Source organism: Phallusia mammillata, chromosome 3 (genome assembly GCF_965637545.1).
Source record: "Phallusia mammillata chromosome 3, kaPhaMamm4.hap1.1, whole genome shotgun sequence".
In the NCBI taxonomy this organism is placed as follows: Eukaryota; Metazoa; Chordata; class Ascidiacea; order Phlebobranchia; family Ascidiidae; genus Phallusia; species Phallusia mammillata.
The window spans coordinates 2,946,162-2,968,825 of record NC_137254.1 but is presented as its reverse complement, the minus strand read 5'-3'; the positions used below and the strand labels follow the sequence as shown (position 1 = coordinate 2,968,825).

Here is a 22,664-nt window from a genome sequence, read left to right as displayed (position 1 = left end):
AAAAATTCCGGTTACTATTAAAACGAAGTTGCACTCTCAAACACTGTTGCTCCATGGGCCTGAAACGCCATTGCCATTTTAACGGAGGTTACTGAAGGTAATGGTAGGAGAAGGTATTAACCCTCTTGGATTCTAGTTGGAAATATACAATATAATTCTTGCGGTGTAAATCAAAAAAATATGCTGTTTTACGCATAAAGTAGTCTGACTTAATTTTTTGTGGATTTATTGTTGTCTTAATTTTGATTTTTGACGATATAGATTCAATAGCGGTCCTTACAACTTCACTACTTAACTGATTGAAAATATTACATGAAAATATCAACGACCCAACTTTTGTATGTATGTTTTCTATATTCCTGCAAACGTTGAGAAATCGTCAAAAGCGTTTCATTTTTTAGGGGAATATAACAATAGGCAATATAATGTTGTGTTAGCTATTTACATTTCGAAGTATATATGTTCGATTCCCTATCATGTTTGTTATTTGTTATGCATTTTACACACGAAAAAATTACCGGTCTGGGAAATGTAGCGCGTACTGAAATTTTCTCTGTTTCCTCTTCCAGAGCTGCTGCTGTCACCAAGTTGCTTTCCTCTGTATTAATTAAAAAGGAGATGCGTTACACTATTTTACGTTATACTTGTCCTAGAAACCCCTGTAAAATCACAAACCAAATTGTTACTCACTAAGAAACTTGCTCGTAGCTTCAGAAAAAATACGCTTTTTTCAACAAAACATTGGTTGGTTGTTGTGTTAGTTAAAACAATATTTACGTTTACTGTTGCAATCCACTGTTGTTCCAAGCAATAACAATAATCGTCTGAGCTTTTTGTGCTTGTTTTAGTTTTGTTAAAGTAGTGTTTCATATTTTCAAGCAGGGCTCTTCAACCTTTTTGAGGAAATCGCCCCCTTTCTAAGACACTGGTTCAAAATCTCACTCTGTGAGATTATTGTTTGTGTAAAAGTTCTGCCTCTTCAGCAGATGTGGACCGTTAGAATCCAGCAACACGGAAGCTTCAGTTAACAGTTAAAGCCGAATGTGTTTGCTACTACCACACACAGGGTCCATTTCACGCGGTTGTTCCAACGCCTCTGAGAATTTTTTTACATCTTAGGCAAAATAATATTACAAATATGGGCAAACAATCTCATTTGTTTGTTGAAAACAGTGGAGCTTTACTCGGTAGAATCCCATATATTCAACATCAAATTACACTACATTTAACAAACTAAAACATACTAATACTTTGCAGTTTGGAAAATGCTAGTGGGCCTATAGGGTCTGTGAAAGAGAAACAATTGTGATTACAAGCTCGTTACCGCCGTTGCATTGAAAAAGTAAGGCCCATCCGTCACCATACACAGCAAATAAGGTGTCCCCTGTGGCAAGTTAAATGTCCAAACTTGCTTTCGAAACAAAATGTATTCAAATAGCATGATGATTAAGCTGATGTGCCCCTCGTACCTTTTTTGTTTGTTTGAAAGACAAATAAAATCTGCTAGTAAGTTAAAGTTAGCTGAGTGTTCCAGTTCTGAGTCTTCAACATACTTATAAAATCAGTAAAAGTAAATCGCCCCTCTTTGAAGTAAAATCTCCCCCGAATTTAAAAATTATCACCATCGCCACCTCGGTGGACTGGAACCCTGTTTCAAAATTTTTAAAGTAGACCTAAAAATGCTTGTTAACTTGGTGGTCTAAAGATGATGTTGGATAATCACATCCACAGACAAACCTCAAATCGAATACATTTTACCTGGGCTTGTCTTGTCAGATGGTATTTGTGAATTTGGTTGAACCTGAATGTAACAAAAATGATGTTGATTAGCAAATGAACACAAAAATTGAAAAGAATACATTATTACCGGCTCTGGTAGTGTTACATTGGTTTGTTGTGAGCACTCTATAAACAAAAAGTCATTTTAAGTACGTTTGCATCAATAAGTTCAGTAATGGTTCCAAGCATAGGCGCCGATTAGGCGGTGGCGGGGTGGCGCCGCCACCTTGGGTTTGTAAAGCACGGTGGCGGCCACCGTGGATATTTTGGTTAGTTTGTAACGGTATCGCAAGAAATATCGTCAAATCTGAAGAAAAATGGGAACAGATTCGCTTTTAAACTAGCTTGCTGGCGTTTCGGTAACAAAACGTGGCTTAAAACTGCCACCAGTTCAGGTTAGTGCTTTGTTTCTGACGTCAAACACACGATTGTCTGCCAATGAATGTTTGCCCATTGTTGTTTACAATGCAAATGTGTTGTAATACATGGTGTACGCATCAGTGACGTCACGCAAAATGACGTCATTTTAACCTCCGCCACCTTGCATTTTTGTAAAACTCGGCGCCTATGGTTCCAAGTCAGTAATGCAACTTTTTGCCAAGTGACTGCAGCAGGTAACAAAAACTCACGACACAATGCAAATATTTGTTTAAACCGATTTTGTCACAGCAAGAAACTTTGTTTAAACGTTACTAATACGACTTTTTTACACTCTTCGTTACTTAATTAAGATAAAATTAAGCAAACCTCTTAGATCCATAACGCTGTTGCAAAGATTATTGTCTTGGGAAACAACGATAGTCGAAGCTGTTTTCCGGTTGCGCCAACCCTATACATATCCCAAAATTCCAATAAACAAAGTAATAAAACGAAACAAGTCAAAGTTTACACAAACAAAAACAGGACAAATTTTCAAGTACTTGTCATATTTTGATCCATCCAGTGCCATTTGCAATTTAGTTACTACTATAGTTCAGTAATAGTTGTGCCAAGAAAGTGATGCGCCGAAAGGAATAAGATGAAAACTACCCTGTTACAGATTGATACTGGCAGACCATGATTGTTAACAACCGTAAAGCATGGTTAATGGTTGGGGATGTTGCAAGTAATGCAGAGTTGTGAAATGCAAAAACTGTCTTTGGACTAGAATTGTTCTCGTAACAGTGTGACATTTTTTGCCAACAACGTAATTTTATTACTTACCTTTCTTTTACGTACGAACAACACCTCCTCCTGAAACGAAGAAAACACAACGTAGTAGGACGTTAAGTAATAGACAACACAACGTAATAGCGGATAGGATGGTGCAGATGTGAAGCATGCATGCTTTACATACGTAAATGTTTGATTTGTTTCTCGCAACAAACAAGTTATCAAATTTGTGGTTTGTTATATATTGGTTTGTTTTATTTCATTGATTCTTTATTTAAATGAAATATCCAAAATCGCAGGTCTTTTTGTAGTTTTTTATTTACAGAAGTTTCTATGTTACCGAAGTGATGTGATTGTAATTTACAAAAGATTAAATAACGAAAATAGGACAATATTTTATGTCATTTATCTGGTGTCACTGGCAACACATTCTCAAATTGTGCTTTAAAATAACTTATTGCGGAAGTAGTAAATGTATAGTAGCAGTTGTGGAATGAAACTGTTGTGCCAAAACGAACAAAGCCACATAAGAAAAAATCACCCTATTTTTAAGTACTTTTTTTATTAATTCCCACTATGGTTTGAAGAACGTCAGCGCGAATAAAGCCTTACAGATTCATCGTGACAAACTCATGTTTGTCAACTATTATTGAGCACAGATAATGGTCCCTAATGCTGCATAAATGCGGATTACACGGAAGCAAAATCATCGTTGGACCTTAATTTATTTCTCAACACTGCTGCATTTTCAACGCAGAATCTAAAAGTTTTACTTACATCTATTGCCCCCTTGAACTTCTCCGCCTGAAAAGAACAAAACACTATGTTAGAGCATTTTTCACAACGATCTGTTATTTGCAGGTTGGTAAGGTTCAGTATGCATAAAACTTGTGACTAAATACCCAGCAAACATTAAACGAAAAATATAAAACCAAAACAACAATTTTTGTGTTTGATACACACTGTCAAAGATCATATACACATGCAGAAAATGTTCATGACCAAATGGCGAATCGTTTGTTTTGACAACTTACACAAAATCGCGTTTCATTTGGTGCTATTGTTTGTGCCATCTGAGTGAAATCAACCAACCATCGCAATTCCCCGAATCAAAAAATAGGATACTGAAACTTTGACACAATAATCATAGCTTAAAATCTTTTCAGCCAAGAAACGGCGCAGAAACGCTGTTTTTATTTATTCCTACGCGCATTTTGAACTAATATACATCTATATCAGAGGTCATCAACTTTTTTTACAGCGGGCCAGGTAGATTTAATAAAAATGCACAAGGTACGCATAGTTTTCCAGTCCATACAGCGTCTGTTTCTAACCTACTTAGCGTGGCAATTATAAGAGACCGCCAATGTATGGTCTTTCTACAATACTATTTAAGGTATACTGTTGCGAAGGTTAATTTTTAAAGTTAGTCTCACTTTTCTGAGCAATGTTCCTACATTAAGAAAGTTAATGCGGATAAAGCGTTACAGATTCATACCGACAAACTCATGATTGTCAACAATTGGTAATTACAGTTAATGGTTCCAGATGCTGGACAAAATGCAGATTTTTAACATAATTTAAAATTTTTACTTACCCCAATTTTATGTTTGAACTCATCCGCCCGAGAAGTTAGCATTTAAAACTATGTTTCGTCCTTACCGGGTTTTATCTTTTTATTTATTTATAAAACTTAGTGAATATAAAACTAGTGACTAAATTACCGGTAGATACAAACCCAAGCCATTTCTTTACCGATTTTACTTCAATAGTTTCGCTGCCAGCATTCGGAGTGTTGATTGACTGTTTCATTGTTTTTTCTTTGAATGTTAATTTCACAAATTCGTTTTTCGCTAAATTAAATGAAAAAAGTCTAGTTTCAAATTCTTATTAGTTTTCATTCAAAACTACATTGAAACATTAACCAATGCGGTGTTCTTCAACAACCACTTTAGAATTAATCTTTTCATGTAGATTAGTTTTTAAATTTCTGCACGTAACATACGGAAAAACTGACCTTTTTTGCTTGATTCCTCCATACCTTCACGTTCTCTTTGCGTTTGCGATCGTTTTAAAACACGTGCATCTATAATTTAGGCAACAGACTAAGCAAAGTGAATACTCATACGCAATAAATGACTTTGCCAATATGATGTTTCCTATTTAGCTTTTGTAGTTGACAGGTTGAGAAACAGACTTAATTTCTGACAAGATATGTTTCAAATCCAACTTATATGTCCACAATCCAAGTTGTAGAAAAACGTAAAATATTTGTTTTTTTTATCTATTTTATACGTTTGTTATTAATTATAATGTTATTTTGTAATGCTGTGTTACCCACAACGTTGTTGGCAACGTTATTAAATATGGCACCCCGAATGTATTTCAGACCAGGCGTCCTTTGGCGATAATAGAAGTTTAGGCATCTATTTCATGCAAACAAAAAGTTCGGTTTCGGAAAAATTTGAAAAGTTCGTTCGGAACAAAACTAAAGCATTGGAAACGTCATATTCGGCCAAAATTTGTCGGCCAACCGAAACTTCTGTGCATCACTTGTTGTAACCAAAGGTCTGAAATTATTTCTGTGCTTACCTTACACGGCAACTTAATGAAATTAAAGGTAAATGTATTTTAAAATTGACAAAACAGTGTTTTTTAAGTCTTTACTTTTGCCTGGAATTCCTAACAAGTTGGTACGTAATTTGATGTGTGTGCAAATGTTTGCAATTAAAGTCCTGGTAACGTTTTTTTTAATGACGAAATGAAAGACTTATTTAAGTAAGTTTATCGACCTTATTGTTTGTGCATGTGACTGTTGTACTGTAACACTTTTATGTTTGCTGAGAACCAATGCTGGTGTCCAAATAAGTGCTGTTTGTACAACAAAGAGGAACTAGACAGTGTTGCGTACGTGACCAAGCAGGAAACCGTAGTGCGGTGGTCAGTGCAAATACACTCTGCACAGATTTTCTACAAAAATTACCCCCTCTACCCTTGCATTGCGCATACAATATAAATTACATCTTACCTGTGTGAGACCATTTCGGATCACTCATAGCAATTTCAAAACAAGACAATGATAGTTACTGTAACGACTGAAAGCAAAAAAAAAATTTTGCGACTATTATTAATGCTTCATGCATTTAAACGGACATATGACGTTACCCAACTGACTTATCTCATATTATTTTAGTTTCCAATAGAGTTTTAAACCCAAAATCAAGAGACATAGGTGTTGTTGTATTTGAGGAAATCGGCGGCTTGACCGCAACAAACTTGTGGTGTTGACTTATTGCGATTTTGCTTTGCCTTATAACCCACTTCAAAACTTCAGAAATAAGCTTACTTAGTGATGCACCTACCAATTTCACTGCTATTTGGGTTCACTTGTTGACAGTTGAGTAAAGGCCTAATTAAATCTGCTTATTCAATTAGCCCTTACTAACAATTACTTACATGCTTATTGCCAGTTTGTACACGTGATGTATAAAATTTATTAAAATCTAGTTAACAAGATTTACCTGCTTTAAACAAAAACGTGATCAAGCCCGTAATATAAGCATTAGATTAACGACAATTGCTGATCTGTCAACTTTTGATAAAAGGCGTCGTATAGCTTTGGTAAAGACTTGCACTTAGTTGTTCTACCACAGAGTCACCGAACTGTTCTACTGATTGCTAACTTACTTGCCCTTTGAACCCCAATCAATCAAGTTTGGTATTGACATAGTACATGATAAGAGCTTAAGACAATATTAGCCTAATGCAAAAAAATATTTGCAGAGTCTGTCGTACCGTTGCGTGAAATATTAGCTCTTTCGCCGGTAAAACCAGTAAATGGATCGCACGCTACCCATAGTGACTACAGAAACGTGCCGCTGACATGTGGCACAGCTGTAGATGCAGAAGGAAACATTCCACTACGTTACATGAGAGTGCGCTCACTTGAATAAAGCAAAACAAAAAGGGCAATGTATTCGATTGTTTGCGGGTTAAGTGCAGCATAATAAAAGATGTTGCTACAAACTCTTGATTTCACTTTTGCCTCAAGCAGTTTAAACAAGCCTGGCTGACTATACAAATTTACAAAAGACTTTGTATATTTGCGTGTCTATTTGACTCAAAATGACACATAAAAAAGGTTGTACGGAACGAATATGATGCGATTAAACATCACCTGAAAGTACAGATGACCTGACATACAATGCTCTACAGCAAATAAAAAACGTTTGATGACAAAATTGTAAACAAAAATAGTATTTATTTGTGTAAAAATAAATATTGTCTCGTGTTTTCGATAGCACGTCACGCGATGCAGTACAAAATGCTGCATTTGTTTTTCAGACTGCATTAAAAGAAGAAATACTGGATATTATTTAAAAAAGTACAAAAAAACACGAAAAAGAAATTTTCCTCAGCCGGTAAGAACAATTTGCCTCAGCCGGTAAGAACATATGCAAGTAATGAGGTATTTTTTGAAAAATGCGGGTATATAAGTAACTACACCGGAAGCACCTTACATTTCGTCTATGAACCTAACAATGACATCAAATCCAAATTGAATTGTAAAGCTTACATACTTAGAAAATACATTTTGGGAAATCAAGTCAATTGAGTCCAATGGATTGATACTTAAAAATTAAATTCGTTTAAACTTTGTGTAAAATTTAAAATTATGTTAGTGGGCAAATAGCAGTCCGACAGAATTAAATTAACATTTTTAATACGTTTCAGGTTCCGTTTACATCACAGCAATATCTTCTGCCTCAGCCGGTAAGAACATGGAAACAGTTTATCCAAAAATTAATGCAAAAACTGTTTCCATTTTTATAAAAATGTTGAGTGTATTTTATTAACAGGTAATAATAGTCTGAATCACGATGTTGCTTGTTAACGTTTTAAATAAGTTTCGATCGAAACAAATGCTGTCTTTCTCAAAAACTTGGTAATTTATTTATTTTTATTAGTATAAATGTCAGTTCTTTTTTAAAGTCTCAAATAGATAAGTGACGATGAAACACTTTGCACTACCAACTACTTCACCAGCATAGGCTATGCGCATATTTACCATTTTGTGCAAAACATTTTTCACATTTGGTTTATAACTTATTTGTAACACTTAGAGTGAAGAATATGAAGGCTTCCCGTACGACAAAATTGGTCATTGAAAACAAATGCCCCCCTAATCAATAAACACTAAATTGGCGAGCGACTTTACCAAACTATTTTCTGTCATTCCTTTAATATTTTGACAAATTTTTGGATTTAAAACATGTCTAGAGGAACATAAATTCATAACTGGGATCAGCCCTGAAGCGTCGATGCAGACCAGCGATCACGGCACACTCATATATAAATCACAATTATGGGCTGATCCCAGTTATGAATTTATGTTCATCTTAACTGATACTGGTCAATCTGGCGACGAAGCTGACATGTGCAGCATACGAGGCAGGCAACGGTTCTTGTGATTCGACTTTCGGCGGATTCTCCACTGAGCCTGCGTAGCTTAGTTGGTAGATCGCGAGTCCCGGAAAGACTCCTGTCGTGGGTCCGAATCCAACCGCAGGCTAGATTTTTCTAGCCTACGCCTTGCCACATGGTGTTGAATGCTTGACCGGCTGATTCGGTTTGACGCCTTTAATGGGCCTGGCGTACTGTGATGTCTAAGGGATTGTCATTTTTGCAACGATGGCATATGGATAAAATGATAATGGAAATATAATTTTGACTTTGATTAGGAAAAGCATTCTGAAAGAGCTATCCGTACAAGTTTTTTCTCCTTTATGATTTTTAGCCGCAGTACAATCCTTTCCTTCAAGGCGGTCAGATTATGATGGTAAGTATATTGTCAAGAAGAAAATATGTTAAATCTAAATAACGATAAACGTATTACTCCAAAGAATGTGAAAAGCAAATGAGCAATTTAGTTTCAAAGTTTCTCAATCTTTATTTAAATTCGTCTTTGCCGCTTTTCTATAGCAAATAAACACTATTTCAAATAGTTTTTATCATGTAAAATTTTTTTGCTGCCTTGGTACTTAAAGAAACGAGTAACATAAATTATTTCAGTTTAAATTTCTTTTAAACATTCAGCGGGTTGGCTCAATTCCTTAATTAAACGCTTTGCCTGTAAATGATTTGTAGGTGTCAAAATTATTCACACGTTGATTTTCAGGCACCGCCTGTTTCACCACAATATTTTCTGCCCCAAACGGTAAGAAGGTTATTAAAAAAAGTATAATCATTTTCTTATGGAGCATGGTGATAAAAAGTTTCATAGTAGGAGATAACTCGAATTCATTCATTTTTTTACAATTTTTTTTAAACCGCTGAATCTTTTTGCCATTTTATTTTATTGCCCTAATAGTATAAACTCGTTTTTATTTAAGATTACTATCTAAACAAACAAAGCTATATCTTAGTATTGAACTGTGTATAAACATTGGAAAATCGCCTGTCCTTCTAGTTTAATTTTTATGTTTTAATTTTGTTTAGCAAAAAGGAACTAAAGTAAAAAAAATGTAACACAATGTTTTGTTATTTAGGTTTCAAGTAATGTCGAATACGAAAAAAATGAATCCAGCATAAGTTCAGCAGCTCAATATCAAGGTAGAAAAAACGTATGTTTAAAGAACCAGGGAATTAGATTGATTTTAATGCAGGTTGCATAATGTTGAAACATATAATAATGGAGAGTTACTTCGTCACATTGTTTACTATACAATGTATTATAATGATTGACAGAAAAGTCTAAAGTGTACATTCAATTTAAATTATACTCTTCACATGTTGTTTGAAATGATGTTATTTGTAAATAATGATTTAATTCAATTTGTTTATTACTGTAAAAACATAAAACAAATATATGATAAAGATAGAATGTGTCCACTGACTGCAGCTTATTGTTTCTCTATTTTGAACTTCACACAACGGCATTTTTGTTTTTTTGGGAACGTGAAAACGGTTCCAAAAATTACGTATGATGAAGATACTGGTGATGAATCTGATGACGAGAAGAAGGTGATCGAATATCATCGGTCGGACGTGAGTGAATAGATAATATGCTGATGTATAGAGTTTGTCACATTTTTTGTGAATAATCGGACCACAATTTGTTTGTTTGTTTAAATGTAAGTACAGGGTAACTCAAACACGAAAAAAGTTGTATAATTGTGGTGGTTTTAAACACAGATTGTAGATTAAAATTTTAAAACTGACATTTATTCTATGTTATTGGATTGTTTGTTTGTTTTACAACTGTTTAGCTTTCGCTTCGTTTGTGAAACAGTTTGGGGGTTTGTATTATTGTCTACCGTACTACGACTCATATCTCAATGTAATGATTGACAAACCGGCGAAGTTTCAAATAGTTCTGTCAATGCTATGCTATTTAATTAAAAATCAAGTTCATTAAAAATTACGTAATTTACTTGATACAATTGATTATTAAACTATCAGTTGCGTTTTGCTAAACCTGCAACAAACACAAACAAAGACGCAATTTAGTTTTTTTAACAAAAATTTTGTTTTGATTTTTACAGAGTCAGAGTAATGTCCAAAAAATCCCATCGGTGAAGGTAAAATGTTATAAAATTAAACATGAAACATTTTGTGGGTAGTTTGTTTCAATTAATGGCCGTGTTTCGCAAATAACATACGTATTTAAGAAGAATATGATGGTTAATATACTTTGAGAAACAAACAATGACATTTGTTATTTACATGACATATCATTTAGGTTTCAGAAAAAGTGAAAATGGATCGACATAATTTAAACCGACCACCTCAAAACCTGGGTAAGAAATTTCGAGTTTATAAATTTAACAAAACTTTTAATGTTGCCAAGCTTTCAGCCAGAATTGCATTCGACAATTTTGACCCCAACGGACAACCAGCAGAAGAATCAATACAAATAAATAGGAACAGGGATAGATTTCGTCACAACCTTTTGCAACGTAGCAGAAATGGGCGTTCTGCAAACTATCGTTAATTTTATGGCATAGAAGTAAACTTAAATCAAACTGTTTTACGTATCATGGTCGTAGCTTTCAAATGCTAAAATTATTTTTTTTTCATGTTTTGACATACGGTTTGTTGATGATGCAGGATAAAACTTATCAACTTTCCAATTAGAGTCCAATCAGATTTTCTACCATTGTTGTAACAGTTTTGTTGTACAAAAGTCACTAGTGCAGCAACGTTAAATCGATAAAGCGATAGTTAGTTTTTAAGATACTCATATTTAACATTTGAAAATATTACATGTTTTTGCTTGTTTTGCGAAACCATTTACAATTATTATGAGATTATGTTTAGATTATATCTCATTAAATAGGATTCGCATTTTTGTGACTTTTTAGCCGAACAAAATTGTTGCCTTTCAACTGATGTATAAGCATAAAGTATTCATAAAAAAAAAAAAAAAAAAAAAAAAATATCATTTGAGGTCGGTCAACTGGCAAATAGAAAACATCTTTGTTACAGCCACGGATAAACTAATCTTTGCCAAATTAGAATGTGTTTGTTGGTCTAAGCAAATCGTAGTGAACTGCAGTGTAATATACGAGTTAATTATTAATTTCGTTGCCTTAATACAGGCCTTTTTTGGGTAATGCCATTTACATGGTACTTTCTTGTGACAAACCAACCAGACAATCTTACTTATCCTACTGTGATGCCGACAGCAAAGCACGCACGAAAGTTCAAAACACTTTGAAAATGGCGAAATGTTGTAGGAAAAGTTATTACAAAGAAATATGCAACGATATTTTTTCTGTCTACTTTCTGTCATTGTAATAATAATAATAATTCAAGACTAAAATTTAAGTCGACCTAGAAAAATATTATGTAGATACAAAAATTTCAGTAAAGCAAGAAGATTGCCTTTACAGTCACACGTAAATTCTGTCGGAGGCGTGGAAAAAGGGAAACAGTAGTTTTCGCAAAACCGTCATACAAACTGAATCAACAAATATTATGTTTACCAAAGCCATCTGTTGTACAGCATAGCGTATCATATTCCGGTTTGTCACTTAATGCGTTGTATGATTTATAGAGGGATGTAATTATGTTTTGTAAGTATCAACCGAATTTGTTTCGAAAGCTAAAATATTTGAAAAATAAATGTTTTTGTCCTGATTCATGTTATAAGCTAAATAAAAAAACACAAGTTTGACCCTATGTGATTATATTGTATATAACAGTTAAACATAAACACAACAACACTTTGACAAAGTAATTTCATGTCAGCTATGAATGATGCATGTAATAAGTGAAATGATGCATAATATTTGTTTGATAAGTAAATTAACAAACAGCTTTATAAAAAACAGCTTGGATTTGTTATTTGTTTTTATCTTCAAAAGTAAATAGTTTTTACATGCATACAAACAATGCAATGTTAAGAATAATAGATATTCTTCTACTGGCGATTTTGTCTCGCATTGCGATCCTGGGTCACTTTGCCCCATACGATGTAACCAGCTCCGGTAATAATTACAGCCAGAAGAACAAACATCACTAGTTGGTAGCTGTTGTCAGCACCTTCTATAGCTTCGTTTCTTTCTCCTGTTGTATATGAGACAAAATGTCATGCTTAACAAAAATAGATAAAAATAGGTAAATAGATGCTTATTTATTGATGTAGTCAGCACTGAAAAGGACATGTGTTGGTTATACCCATAAATATCACGGTATAAGTCAAGAGTGCAAGGGCCATCGAATCAGTGTGGTTGTTAAAGCAACGGATACAAGAAAAAGAAAATTAGTGATGGGATTCGATAGTTTTTATAGTAAACCGAGAAAATATTTCGAAAACTAAAGGCCCTACCTGCTGGATAGAACTACAAGTTTGCTTAACAAAGGCACTTGTATTAGCAATATTATCTAGAAAAGAGATTAATTGAGTTTGTCTTATTGTGTTACCAAGGAGGTTCATTTAACTGGTACCTTGAATGATGTGCACTGGCCCTGCAGAAAGCCGCTGATTGCGACCATGGTCTTCAACAGATCGTCGTTTCTTACCAGAACAAGACTGCAAAACAATTACACTAATGCTGATTTCATGGTACACCAGACTTTTTAAAGGCGTCATACCGAATAAAGCCGATCCCGGCACACATATATATCAACCATAGTGCGTCACGCCGATGTCCCAAGCATTCCTACACGGCACCGCGTATTTTCCGTGATATTACCCTATCAGCTGAACTAAACAAGAGGGATAATATACTCTTTAGTTTGTATGTAAACTATGGACAGTAAACGTCGGTTTTATCATGTGGTTCGGACCCGAGACGGCGGGATGGGGGATTAATCCCGGTGAAGTTTTCTTTGTGTGGGTCAGGCGCGCCATATAAAAGAGTGCAGCTGGTGACAGGAAATATACTGTATTGGCAAGCGAACCTAGGACACTCCAGTTTGTTGGGTGCAACAGACTACAAGCCGCGCCTTACTAAATCTTTTTAATGTCACAACTCGACATTTTGTTCTGATAAAACTAATATCCTAAACCTTCTTATAGTTTTCGACGAACACTACTTGGTAAATTGTATTTACAAGTGTAAAAAAACTTCAACTCAACTCACTTGTCCAGGGCATTGTCCAGTTGAATTATGACAGACGGTCACGTCGCAGTGGATATAGATAAATTGTTCTGCGTCGGTAAAGTTTGTCCACACAAAGCTCATCAGCTTGAAAGTTGCAAAGTTGGATTCGTAATTTCGTATCAACGTCTTAGCGTTGGCAGACTCGCTTCCACTGATTGGCGCAACGCACCTAATAGTTTCAAAGCAAACAGAGTGAAATACAGGTGGAAAATTAATTACTAAACAAATAAGCTCGCTACTATTAAAAAATAAATGGGCCTGGCGTACTGTGATTTACTATGAAAAAAATGAGGTAATGCAAGTATATCTTACCCGCTTTGTACAACTTGGTAACTTGGCAAACTATTCGAGTTTCCACTGCGTGTCGCCCAACAGGTTTCCAGCTGTAAAAAAGGTGTTCCACTTTAAGAGTTTAAGTTACAAACTAGACCGACGATGCCAGAATAATAAATAATAAACTAGATTGGTGGCTTTCTGATATAATTCCATTTTATATATTCTATACGATATTTACTATACACATCATTTGATCTACACATATAATTGTTTTTGTAAACAAAAACGAATGGGTCCCCACACGCGTGTTTGTGCGGATTACGGTAAACAAACGTTGCGGTGATTTTTTAGATTTTTAAGGACAAATTTTTAGAAAGCATTAACCAACAATAAAAAAAATTGTTCCTATTCTTTTTAAACTATTATTGTCATATAGTTACAAAGACATTAAAAAAGAACGAAAAAAATAATTTCAATTGATTCTCTTGCTTTGGCCGAGATATTGTCGTCCAAGGTCAGGTTTCAAACACATTTTTTTTTTCTAGAAAGCTGTTACAGTTGTGTTACAGAAACTTTGAACTTAAAAGCAATTGCTACAAGTCTACACATAACAAATTGTTTTTCATTTAACTTTGTTTCGCAAAACGGGTACCATTGACCTGTAGTAACCTCTCAGGGTGCACACGCCAAACGACTGTTTGACCTTTCGACACCGCTTTCAATAGCACGCCGTCCTTAGTGTTCAACAACACCGTTTAACCTAATTTATACATGCCCTGAGTATTGATTCCTAAATTGATTGCAAAAATCGCTACGTTATGACGAAAGAAAGTTCTGAACTGTTTTAGTAATACCTACTGACCTTAAGTAACCCGTGGTCATGCGGCGGCTAACCTGACAGCGAGCATTTAAAAATACATTTATCTTGCAAAAATGTGAAGTTTATTTTTTCTTCTTTATTTTGATGAACAAAGTTTTGCTTGACATATACGAAACCGAAGCACGCTTATTAGGTTTAAATCACGTCACAGGTGTGAAACCTTTGCCAAAACTGAAATTGTGAGTAATAACTTAATAAAACGAAATAGCATTGCTGTGCAAAACAGCTGATTTCTAATCACCGAAACGACGTCTCGTAAAACGTCTGTCCGACGTCAAGCTGAGCCCTCCTGCTATCGTAAACCAGTGAGTTATAGTGTCGATCTTGACCAAACGAGCATTAGACACATTTACGTTTCGGAGGTCTGTGGGTGAACCGCTGGGTAATTCGGGGTCAAACTTCTGGAGGATGAAGTTTGGATGAATAACTAACATGTGTCCAAATTTGAATAAATTTGAAGCACTCATTCTTTACCAAACGAGCGTTACAAACCAGCGTTAAATTTTTTACGTTTCGGGAGCCTGTGGGTGAACCGTTGGGTAATTCGGGGTCAAACTTCTGGAGGATCAAGTTTGGATTAATAACTAACACACGTCCAAATTTGAAGCACTTTTTATTTACCAAACGAGCGTTACAAATCAGTGTAATACAAAAAAGAGAAAAAAAAAGAAAAAAAGAAAAAAAGAAAAAAAGAAAAAAAGAAAAAAAATACGGACAAAAAATATGTGTCCGCTTCAGGGAAGGGGAACCATAATTAAAGAATACAATGTTTTCTTGCAATAAAAGCATTTTGTTTTTAATTCACCTGGACAATGAAGTCACCGTTGCTTGCAGAAATTTCATCAAGTTTAACTTCAGCAAAAATGTAGTTGGGCACAGTTACTTTCCCGGGCAAGCTTTCGGTAAAATAATGGTTGCTAAAGAGATTTAGAGCAACATCGAAAGTTCCTGTTTTCTTTGCCGAAATTTCTTCAGATCTACAATATTTAATAATGTTCGGGAATAAAAATGGCAATCAACATGACAAACAGCTTACTATTTTTAACGCATTGGTGTGTACGCGAGATTATCAAATACGAATTTACGCACTACATAAAAACCCTGCATTTTAAAATCGTTGAGCAGCATTGGTAAATACAATCTCCACATTATTATGGACTTGTCTAAATAAATTTGTGCCATTTTTAACTGTTGGACAAATTGCCTCCTGAAATGGCTACAATTAAGGTACCTGATGACAACCGAATCATGCAAGGAGACGCAAACTGTGCTTCGTGTCATACATAGTGCTGCAAGTGTTGTTGAGTGCATATCTTGTGTCATGTACCTGATGTATAATTAGGCTGTATTTTTGTCAAATGTGTCATGCGTGCCAGGTGTCTTGTTCCATGGGTAGATTGATGTGTTCTGTGTCATGTGTTAAAACTGCAACATGTCATTCATAGTGTTGTTGGGTGGATGTTTTGTGACATGTGCAACATTTCTTTTCCGTCTGTCAATTTGTATCAAAGTGATGTCAACCAAAGACTCTGTAACGTATAAACACGCCTACTGTGTGTTTTGTACATGTTCTCCTGTACCGCGTGCCACAGCTGTTATATAATTCATGGTACGCCAGGCCTAATCGAATCAGTTGGCATCCCAAGCATTCCCATAAGGGAAGCCTCAGATTAGAAAAATATAGCCTGTTGTACGATTCGAACCAACGACAGGAGTCTTTTCTGGACTCGCGCTCTTTCAACTAAGCTACACTGGCTCAGTGGAGAAATCACCAAAAGTCGAATCACAAGCACCTGCCTATTGCCTGCCTTGTATGCTGCACATGTCAGCTTCGTAGAAGGGGGTCGCCAGATTGACCGTATCAGTTAAGATGAACATATTCATACTGGGATCAGCCCTGAAGCGTCGATGCAGACCCGCGATCACGGCATACATTTCGATAAATCATAGTACGCCAGGCCTATTAAAGGCGTGTGCCGAATCAACCAAGCATTCACATCCATATTGCAAGGCGTATAGGCTAAAAAAAATCCTGCGATGGGATTCGAACCCACGACAGGAGTCTTGTTTTTCTGGGCTACGCCTTGCCATGTGGTGGTGAATGCTTGGGAGACCAGCTGATTCGGCACACGCCTTTAATAGGACTGGCATACTATCATATATCGATATGTATGCCGTGATCGATGGTCCGACGCTTCAGGGCTGATCCCAGTATGAATATGTTCATCTTAGCTGTCATACAATTGTTGGTTTTTCGTCTCTTTACCCGATTTTTGTATGAATTTTGGATGACGAGAGAAGTAGTTCCGCGTCAAATAGACAAGTCACATTGAGCTTGTTTTGAACGTCGCGTTGGATCACGGCAGGGGATGGTGCTAGTAATCTCCAGATCAGGAAAGACACCGACACCGTACCGTTTTCATTCTGTATAAGAGCACGAAAATTACATTATATTTCAAAATTGGCAGTTTTTTATTATGCAGCAAGAAAAAGATTATAACACTTTATCATTATCCCTAACTATGCACTGTTAATTGGTTCTAATAGCTAATGTTTTCTAAAAATTAATCAGGACAAATTGTCAATGTGTTTGGAACAAAAATCCAACTTTACCTTAAAAACACATTCGCATTGGTCAATGTCAAACGTAAACACTGGGTTTGACCCCGTGACCTTGCAGCTGTCATTGAGGCGAGAAAGGGGAATTTCCCTGTCCAATGCGATGTAAAGTGTGTCACCGAGTTCGTAATCTAATGTGGTTTGCTCATCAACTGTTACTCTACGAAAATTGGACTGTCGTGTTTTTGTACATTATAAAAGTCTAGACAACCTGTACTTTTATTTATTTTCCAAGCATTTATAATACCTTGCGGTTTTTATTGCGGCATCCCATTAGAAGACCAATTTCGAACAGATAAGTAAAAGATGTCTCAATCAATAAAAAAACAAGCAATTGCAGGCCTATGACAAAAACAGGCAGCACAGCAAAATGCTTGAAATACTACAATTTTTTTTAACAATCTTCTGATTATTACTTTCAACAATTATCAATAAATTTCACAAAAGAATCACAAAAAAGTAATAACCTACCTGATGATCAAATTTTCAGTTCTACATTCAACAGATGGTTGTATTTCTACACAAAAAGCATTTTTCAACCGACATATTAAAGTTCTAGCACTAGTCCACTTTTTTGGATTAAAATTTACTTCTGCATATTAAATTTGTTATTTTATTACTGTTTTAAAATTTGTTTGTTCAAACATTTCAGCTTTTATATTGTGATAATAATTTAATGGATTTTATTTACCCCGTATTTTTATCATATAAAATGTTACAGCTTGGCATCAGCGAAGTAACAAAATGATGTAATTTGGTGAGACAGAACCAAAAAAAAAAATTGATGTCAAAAGAGCCCGTTGGGAACTCTCTAGATTGTAATTAGCTAAACCAAAAGGAAATCTATTGCACTTGTCGCAATTATTCGGTGGTATCTTATTGACTAGATCTTAGTTTTTAAAATAAATATTGATTTTTTTTTACATCGTCCTACAACTCATGCTGGTTGAGTTCAAGTGTTTTTTTATCATTTGCATGTCGAAATTTTGTGCCTGATTAAAGATTTGTCTCACCTACTGTCGCATTGAATCCAGTTCTCGACCCACTGTAGTCGCTCACAAACATGACAGTGAGATTAGTTGCTGTCACCGTGTAATCAAATGACCCACGCGACCCAACAAATTTGTCCACATTACCTTGTTCGTTCTTGAACTAAATAAATACTGTATTTAGTTATTTTTGGCTTTTAACAGAACTGTTCACATTTAACCACAGAGGGCAGCACTTGTTGTCCTGAAAGGCCGCAAATTTCTCATCAATGAATTAGGTGCTTGACAAAATAAGATTTTCTGCCACTTTTCGAAATATTAGAAACGAACTTTTTCCTACTGGAAATGCAGTTTATAATAAATAGGTTACTAAAAGATAGTAATAATAAAATATATGAAAATGACCTATAACTTGAACGTATATTAATCTCAATGCGTGTGGCACGAAATCTCCTAAAGGTAAAAAACCGTTTGTACTCGATTATTTGCGTCGACAGTATTACGATTTTAAATTATGGGAGGAAAAATATTTTCTCTACACTGCCATCATTTTATGCACTAAATTGTTTTGTCGGGATTTCTTCTGCCGGAACCCTTCAATCAGGACGTTTTATAAGTTTGGACACTTACGTATAGAAAGTCGTAGGCGGACTGAGTGTTAAATGTGGAGAATTGAAATAATAAAGTTCTGCTGCTATTCATTTGAAATCTCCAAACACAACCAGCATAGTTGGGGTAGTTACTAGGAAACATTGGAGAGAGTAAATTGTACGGTATATCTTCAACATCTTCTCCACACAAAGTAACTAAAAACACAAAAAGGTTAGCTTCAGACAGTGCAACTAGTAAAATAGTTCCAAGCAGTTGTTTTGGCCATCGTGTTTTCAATTTTCTGTGACTTATGTCTAGTTGACATACGCTTTTTTGTACATTAAAACTGTGTTGCAAATTATCCTTCGATTAAATAATTATTAATGTACAAACATTTTCGTGTGCAAAATATTAGATTTGACATCATTTTATTTGTTCCTGATACTGACCCGAAAACATTTTTTTATTTATATGCTTTAAATTTCGGTTATAAATGAATCGTCAGTCTGACTTACATGGTTGTAGATCAAACCCCACAGTTTCCGTTGTAAGGTTTGTGACACAAGATATATAAGCAGACGAGCTTTCAACGATAACCGGAAAAGATAAGCCTCCACCTTCCAACGTTCCAGCTAATTTACCTTGGTCGTCGGATCCCTCGTAAATCTAGATGTTTTTTGTTCACGATTTGCGCATAAGGTTAGGAAAGTATTTAAAATTTAACTGAAAGAAATGAAATTCGAACCTACGCGGAAACGAACGGACGAATTTCGAATTAGGCTCATTTCAAGGACAAAGTTCTTAAAGTTTTACCTTGCAAAAGTTGTTTGCAGCAAGCTGTCCCAAACGGAAATGTGCAATTAACCGAGAAGAATCTCCAGTTGAAACAAATCGTCGGGCCCATGTGTTACAGTTAGGGGCAATTGTTGTGTAATATTCAGCACCGCTTACATTCTCCACTGCACACAGTGTGTCGGAAACTAAATGATACAAGCACCATTTTAAGTAAAACAGTATAACAAGCTGTTTAACAAGCTTTAGCTCTCATACAAGCCTGTTCGCCACCATGGCGTATTTTCGCCCAATTTAGTTGTTTAAGCCTACATATTCCAAAGTTTTCAATTTACGAAAATATATCTTTGAATGTTCGACAATATAACGGACAGTTTCCCCTTGTGCCGTATGACAAGGCATTGTTATATGACATAGGGTTTGTGGGATGTTACTTGGTTGGTGTACAACTAAAATACATAAAAATTAAAAAAGGCGCAACGATGGATATTGCCACTCTGTTTATTATGCTAGGAAGCAGTTTCAGCTGCAAAAAATACGAAAAGCGGCATTATAGGATACTAAAAAAAAAAAATCTGTATCAAGTTGAAAACGACGCTTTGCAGGACTTCTCCTGGCCACAACCAATATTTCCCTTGATATAAACGTATTCGCCAAGAAGAATGCTCGCCTAAAGATGTCGCATTAATACTAAAGTAGAAATATTTTTTTAAATACTAAACTATATCTAATCAATGTGGGGCCTGAATTTTTGTCCTCGTGTTACTCTCTCTGATTTCTCAATACTAGAACACTGATTCCCAGCCTTTTATAGATCGATTACCCCTTTAAGTAACCCTCTGGACCCATAGCTCCCTTTATATAACATCCGTGATATTTGCAACACAACATTAATGTCTTTTGGAGCAGGTGTCGGCAACCTTTTTTCTACTGCGGACCGTTTTTGAAACTAAAGTTTTATCGCGGACCGGTCTTAAAAAAAACTACAAATATTTGGCAATGAAAAAACCTAAATTAGTTTATATTCCCCGGGATACATGGGCAAAATGTTTTAGACCATTTAAAACCTGAAAGATTATACAGCCTGATAACGAACTCGTCGCGTACCGGCGGTTGCCGACCACTGTTTTGGTCGTTTCTACTGAGCTTGTACTCGTGGTCCTCCAGAAAAACGCACAGCAAAGCTTAATGTTGTCGTACTGCCAGAATTTGACTTATCATGCATACCACTTAAGTTGAAATCACAACAAAAATCAATAAAGTCACTAACCTCGGAGGAGCATACTCAGAGCGCTCACAAAAAGTGCCGCTTTTAATAGTCGACTTGACATTTTTACTTTGGAGATATAATTAACAGCAATATCACTAAGTACCTGAAATCTGCACCCTCTGCAACAAACATGTCACATTAGGGCAGGGGTTCCCAACCTGTGGTACGCGAAGGTTTTTCAGGTGGTACGCCAGTAGCTTCCGTTTTTTTCACAAAAACTGGGTGCGCCCGGAAATGACTTTCGATGCGCTGTTAGCAAATTTACACCGCGCATCGACCAATTGGTAGACAGTAAACAAACACAAAAATCTCGTTAAATTTGGTTGTGGTGCTTTAGTGTTTAGTAGGCCAATATTATTCTTCTCAATTAAATATATGTCGAGCCAATTAGTTGTTCTGCAGGAAGTGGTACGCGTGGCAGTAGAGAGCGTCCATTTGGTATGAGATCGTAAAAAGGTTGGGAACCCCTGCATTAGGGTATAGCGGCACTCCGGTTGGAAACCTGAAACTTCTCAATATTGCCTCACATTTATTTATCAAGCGCCTACTTGCAAAGCGACGCCAATGACGACACAGTTACAGCTCAAATACAAGAGGAAGCAATCAAACTGGTGAATTGACGTTCGGTCGAACATGTCAGAGACTTTCCCAGCACAAGCAAACATTTTGGTCATTTACAACGCCACCGACACACCATTTGATTCAGGTAAAAATATTAAAAATCGGTATAATTGCAACCGAAATTAGTTAGGTGAACCCGGATTTGGCCTAGGATTTGAGGGAAAGGCGAGGTGGTTAACTTTGACTGAACAGAGTAAGCTTACCCAACCCTATCCACTATTATAGCGGATCACCGCCTTTAACTTAATAGATTTCTCCTGCACTGACGGCTGACTGCTAAAGACAAAGGTGTAATGTTCACACTGAACAACTAATGTAAGTTTAATAGAAATAATAAATATAAAACTGAAAGGACGTTGGCTATCTTCAAAGTTTCAATAAGTTGCAACACAACACCGCCATGTTTTGCAGCTACAACGCGAACGCTCTAAACACCATAAGGCCCAGGCAAGAACTATCCTAAATATAGCACGAAACATGGCAGCACAAAACTCATATGACCTCACCGGACAATTACAAATGTGCAGGCGCGACTCGTCGATGTCAAAATCATTGGTGCGTGACAGTAGTTAATAAATATGGCAAACTAGCGGTACGTTTTAAAGGTGCCATAATAAAAAATAAGGTGAAATCCAAATTATTAAACAATTACAGTTAAATATAAACATATGTGTTTCCACTGGTCAAAACATTTAATGAATAAAAATGTTAAAATAGATAAGACCAACGAAATCTTAACCGTTAAAATACCAGACTAATAGAGCAACGAAACTCATGGATTTTCTTTGAAACATAAATATGTAAAATGTGTATTTGTTTGTGAAGATTTGATTCAACAGATTATACATGTTTGTCGTAGGTTGGTTTGTATCCGAAACTAAATGTAACGTTGGAAACAATCAATACACTAGGTGGAGGCATTAAGTTAAAAATAAAATCGTATTCAGTCACTATAAGAAACAATCCCAACTTGCAAACCAAATCCACCACAAATCAGCTTGTTAAGCATATCTCCTCTCGACATCCAAAAACTTGTTTAATACTTAACCAGTAAATGTTTTGACCATAAAACTTTATTCTGGCTG

The 22,664-nt window shown here is 35.7% G+C and overlaps 1 protein-coding gene across 1 annotated transcript; it reads right to left on the bottom strand.

Annotated features, from left to right (window-relative positions):
• Positions 1–12,355: 12,355 nt before the first annotated feature.
• Positions 12,356–19,355, bottom strand: LOC145218190 (scavenger receptor cysteine-rich domain-containing protein DMBT1-like). The gene is made up of 11 exons (XM_080085587.1): positions 19,346–19,355; positions 18,936–19,111; positions 18,330–18,468; positions 17,788–17,908; positions 17,311–17,476; positions 16,964–17,121; positions 15,503–15,674; positions 13,854–13,924; positions 13,521–13,710; positions 12,883–12,967; positions 12,356–12,501 (listed from the first exon to the last, which is right to left on the bottom strand). Exons 1-11 carry the CDS (start codon positions 19,353–19,355, stop codon positions 12,356–12,358), a joined length of 1,434 nt encoding a protein of 477 aa, XP_079941713.1.
• Positions 19,356–22,664: the final 3,309 nt, after the last annotated feature.

Excerpts from the sequence above, each read along its gene's own strand:
- LOC145218190 (XM_080085587.1), bottom strand. Across the intron at positions 17,122-17,310 it reads AATGCGAATGTGTTTTTAAG|AATGAAAACGGTACGGTGTC; the intron begins GTAAAGTTGGAT and ends GCTCTTATACAG. Across the intron at positions 12,502-12,882 it reads GCCAGTGCACATCATTCAAG|GAGAAAGAAACGAAGCTATA; the intron begins GTACCAGTTAAA and ends CATATACAACAG.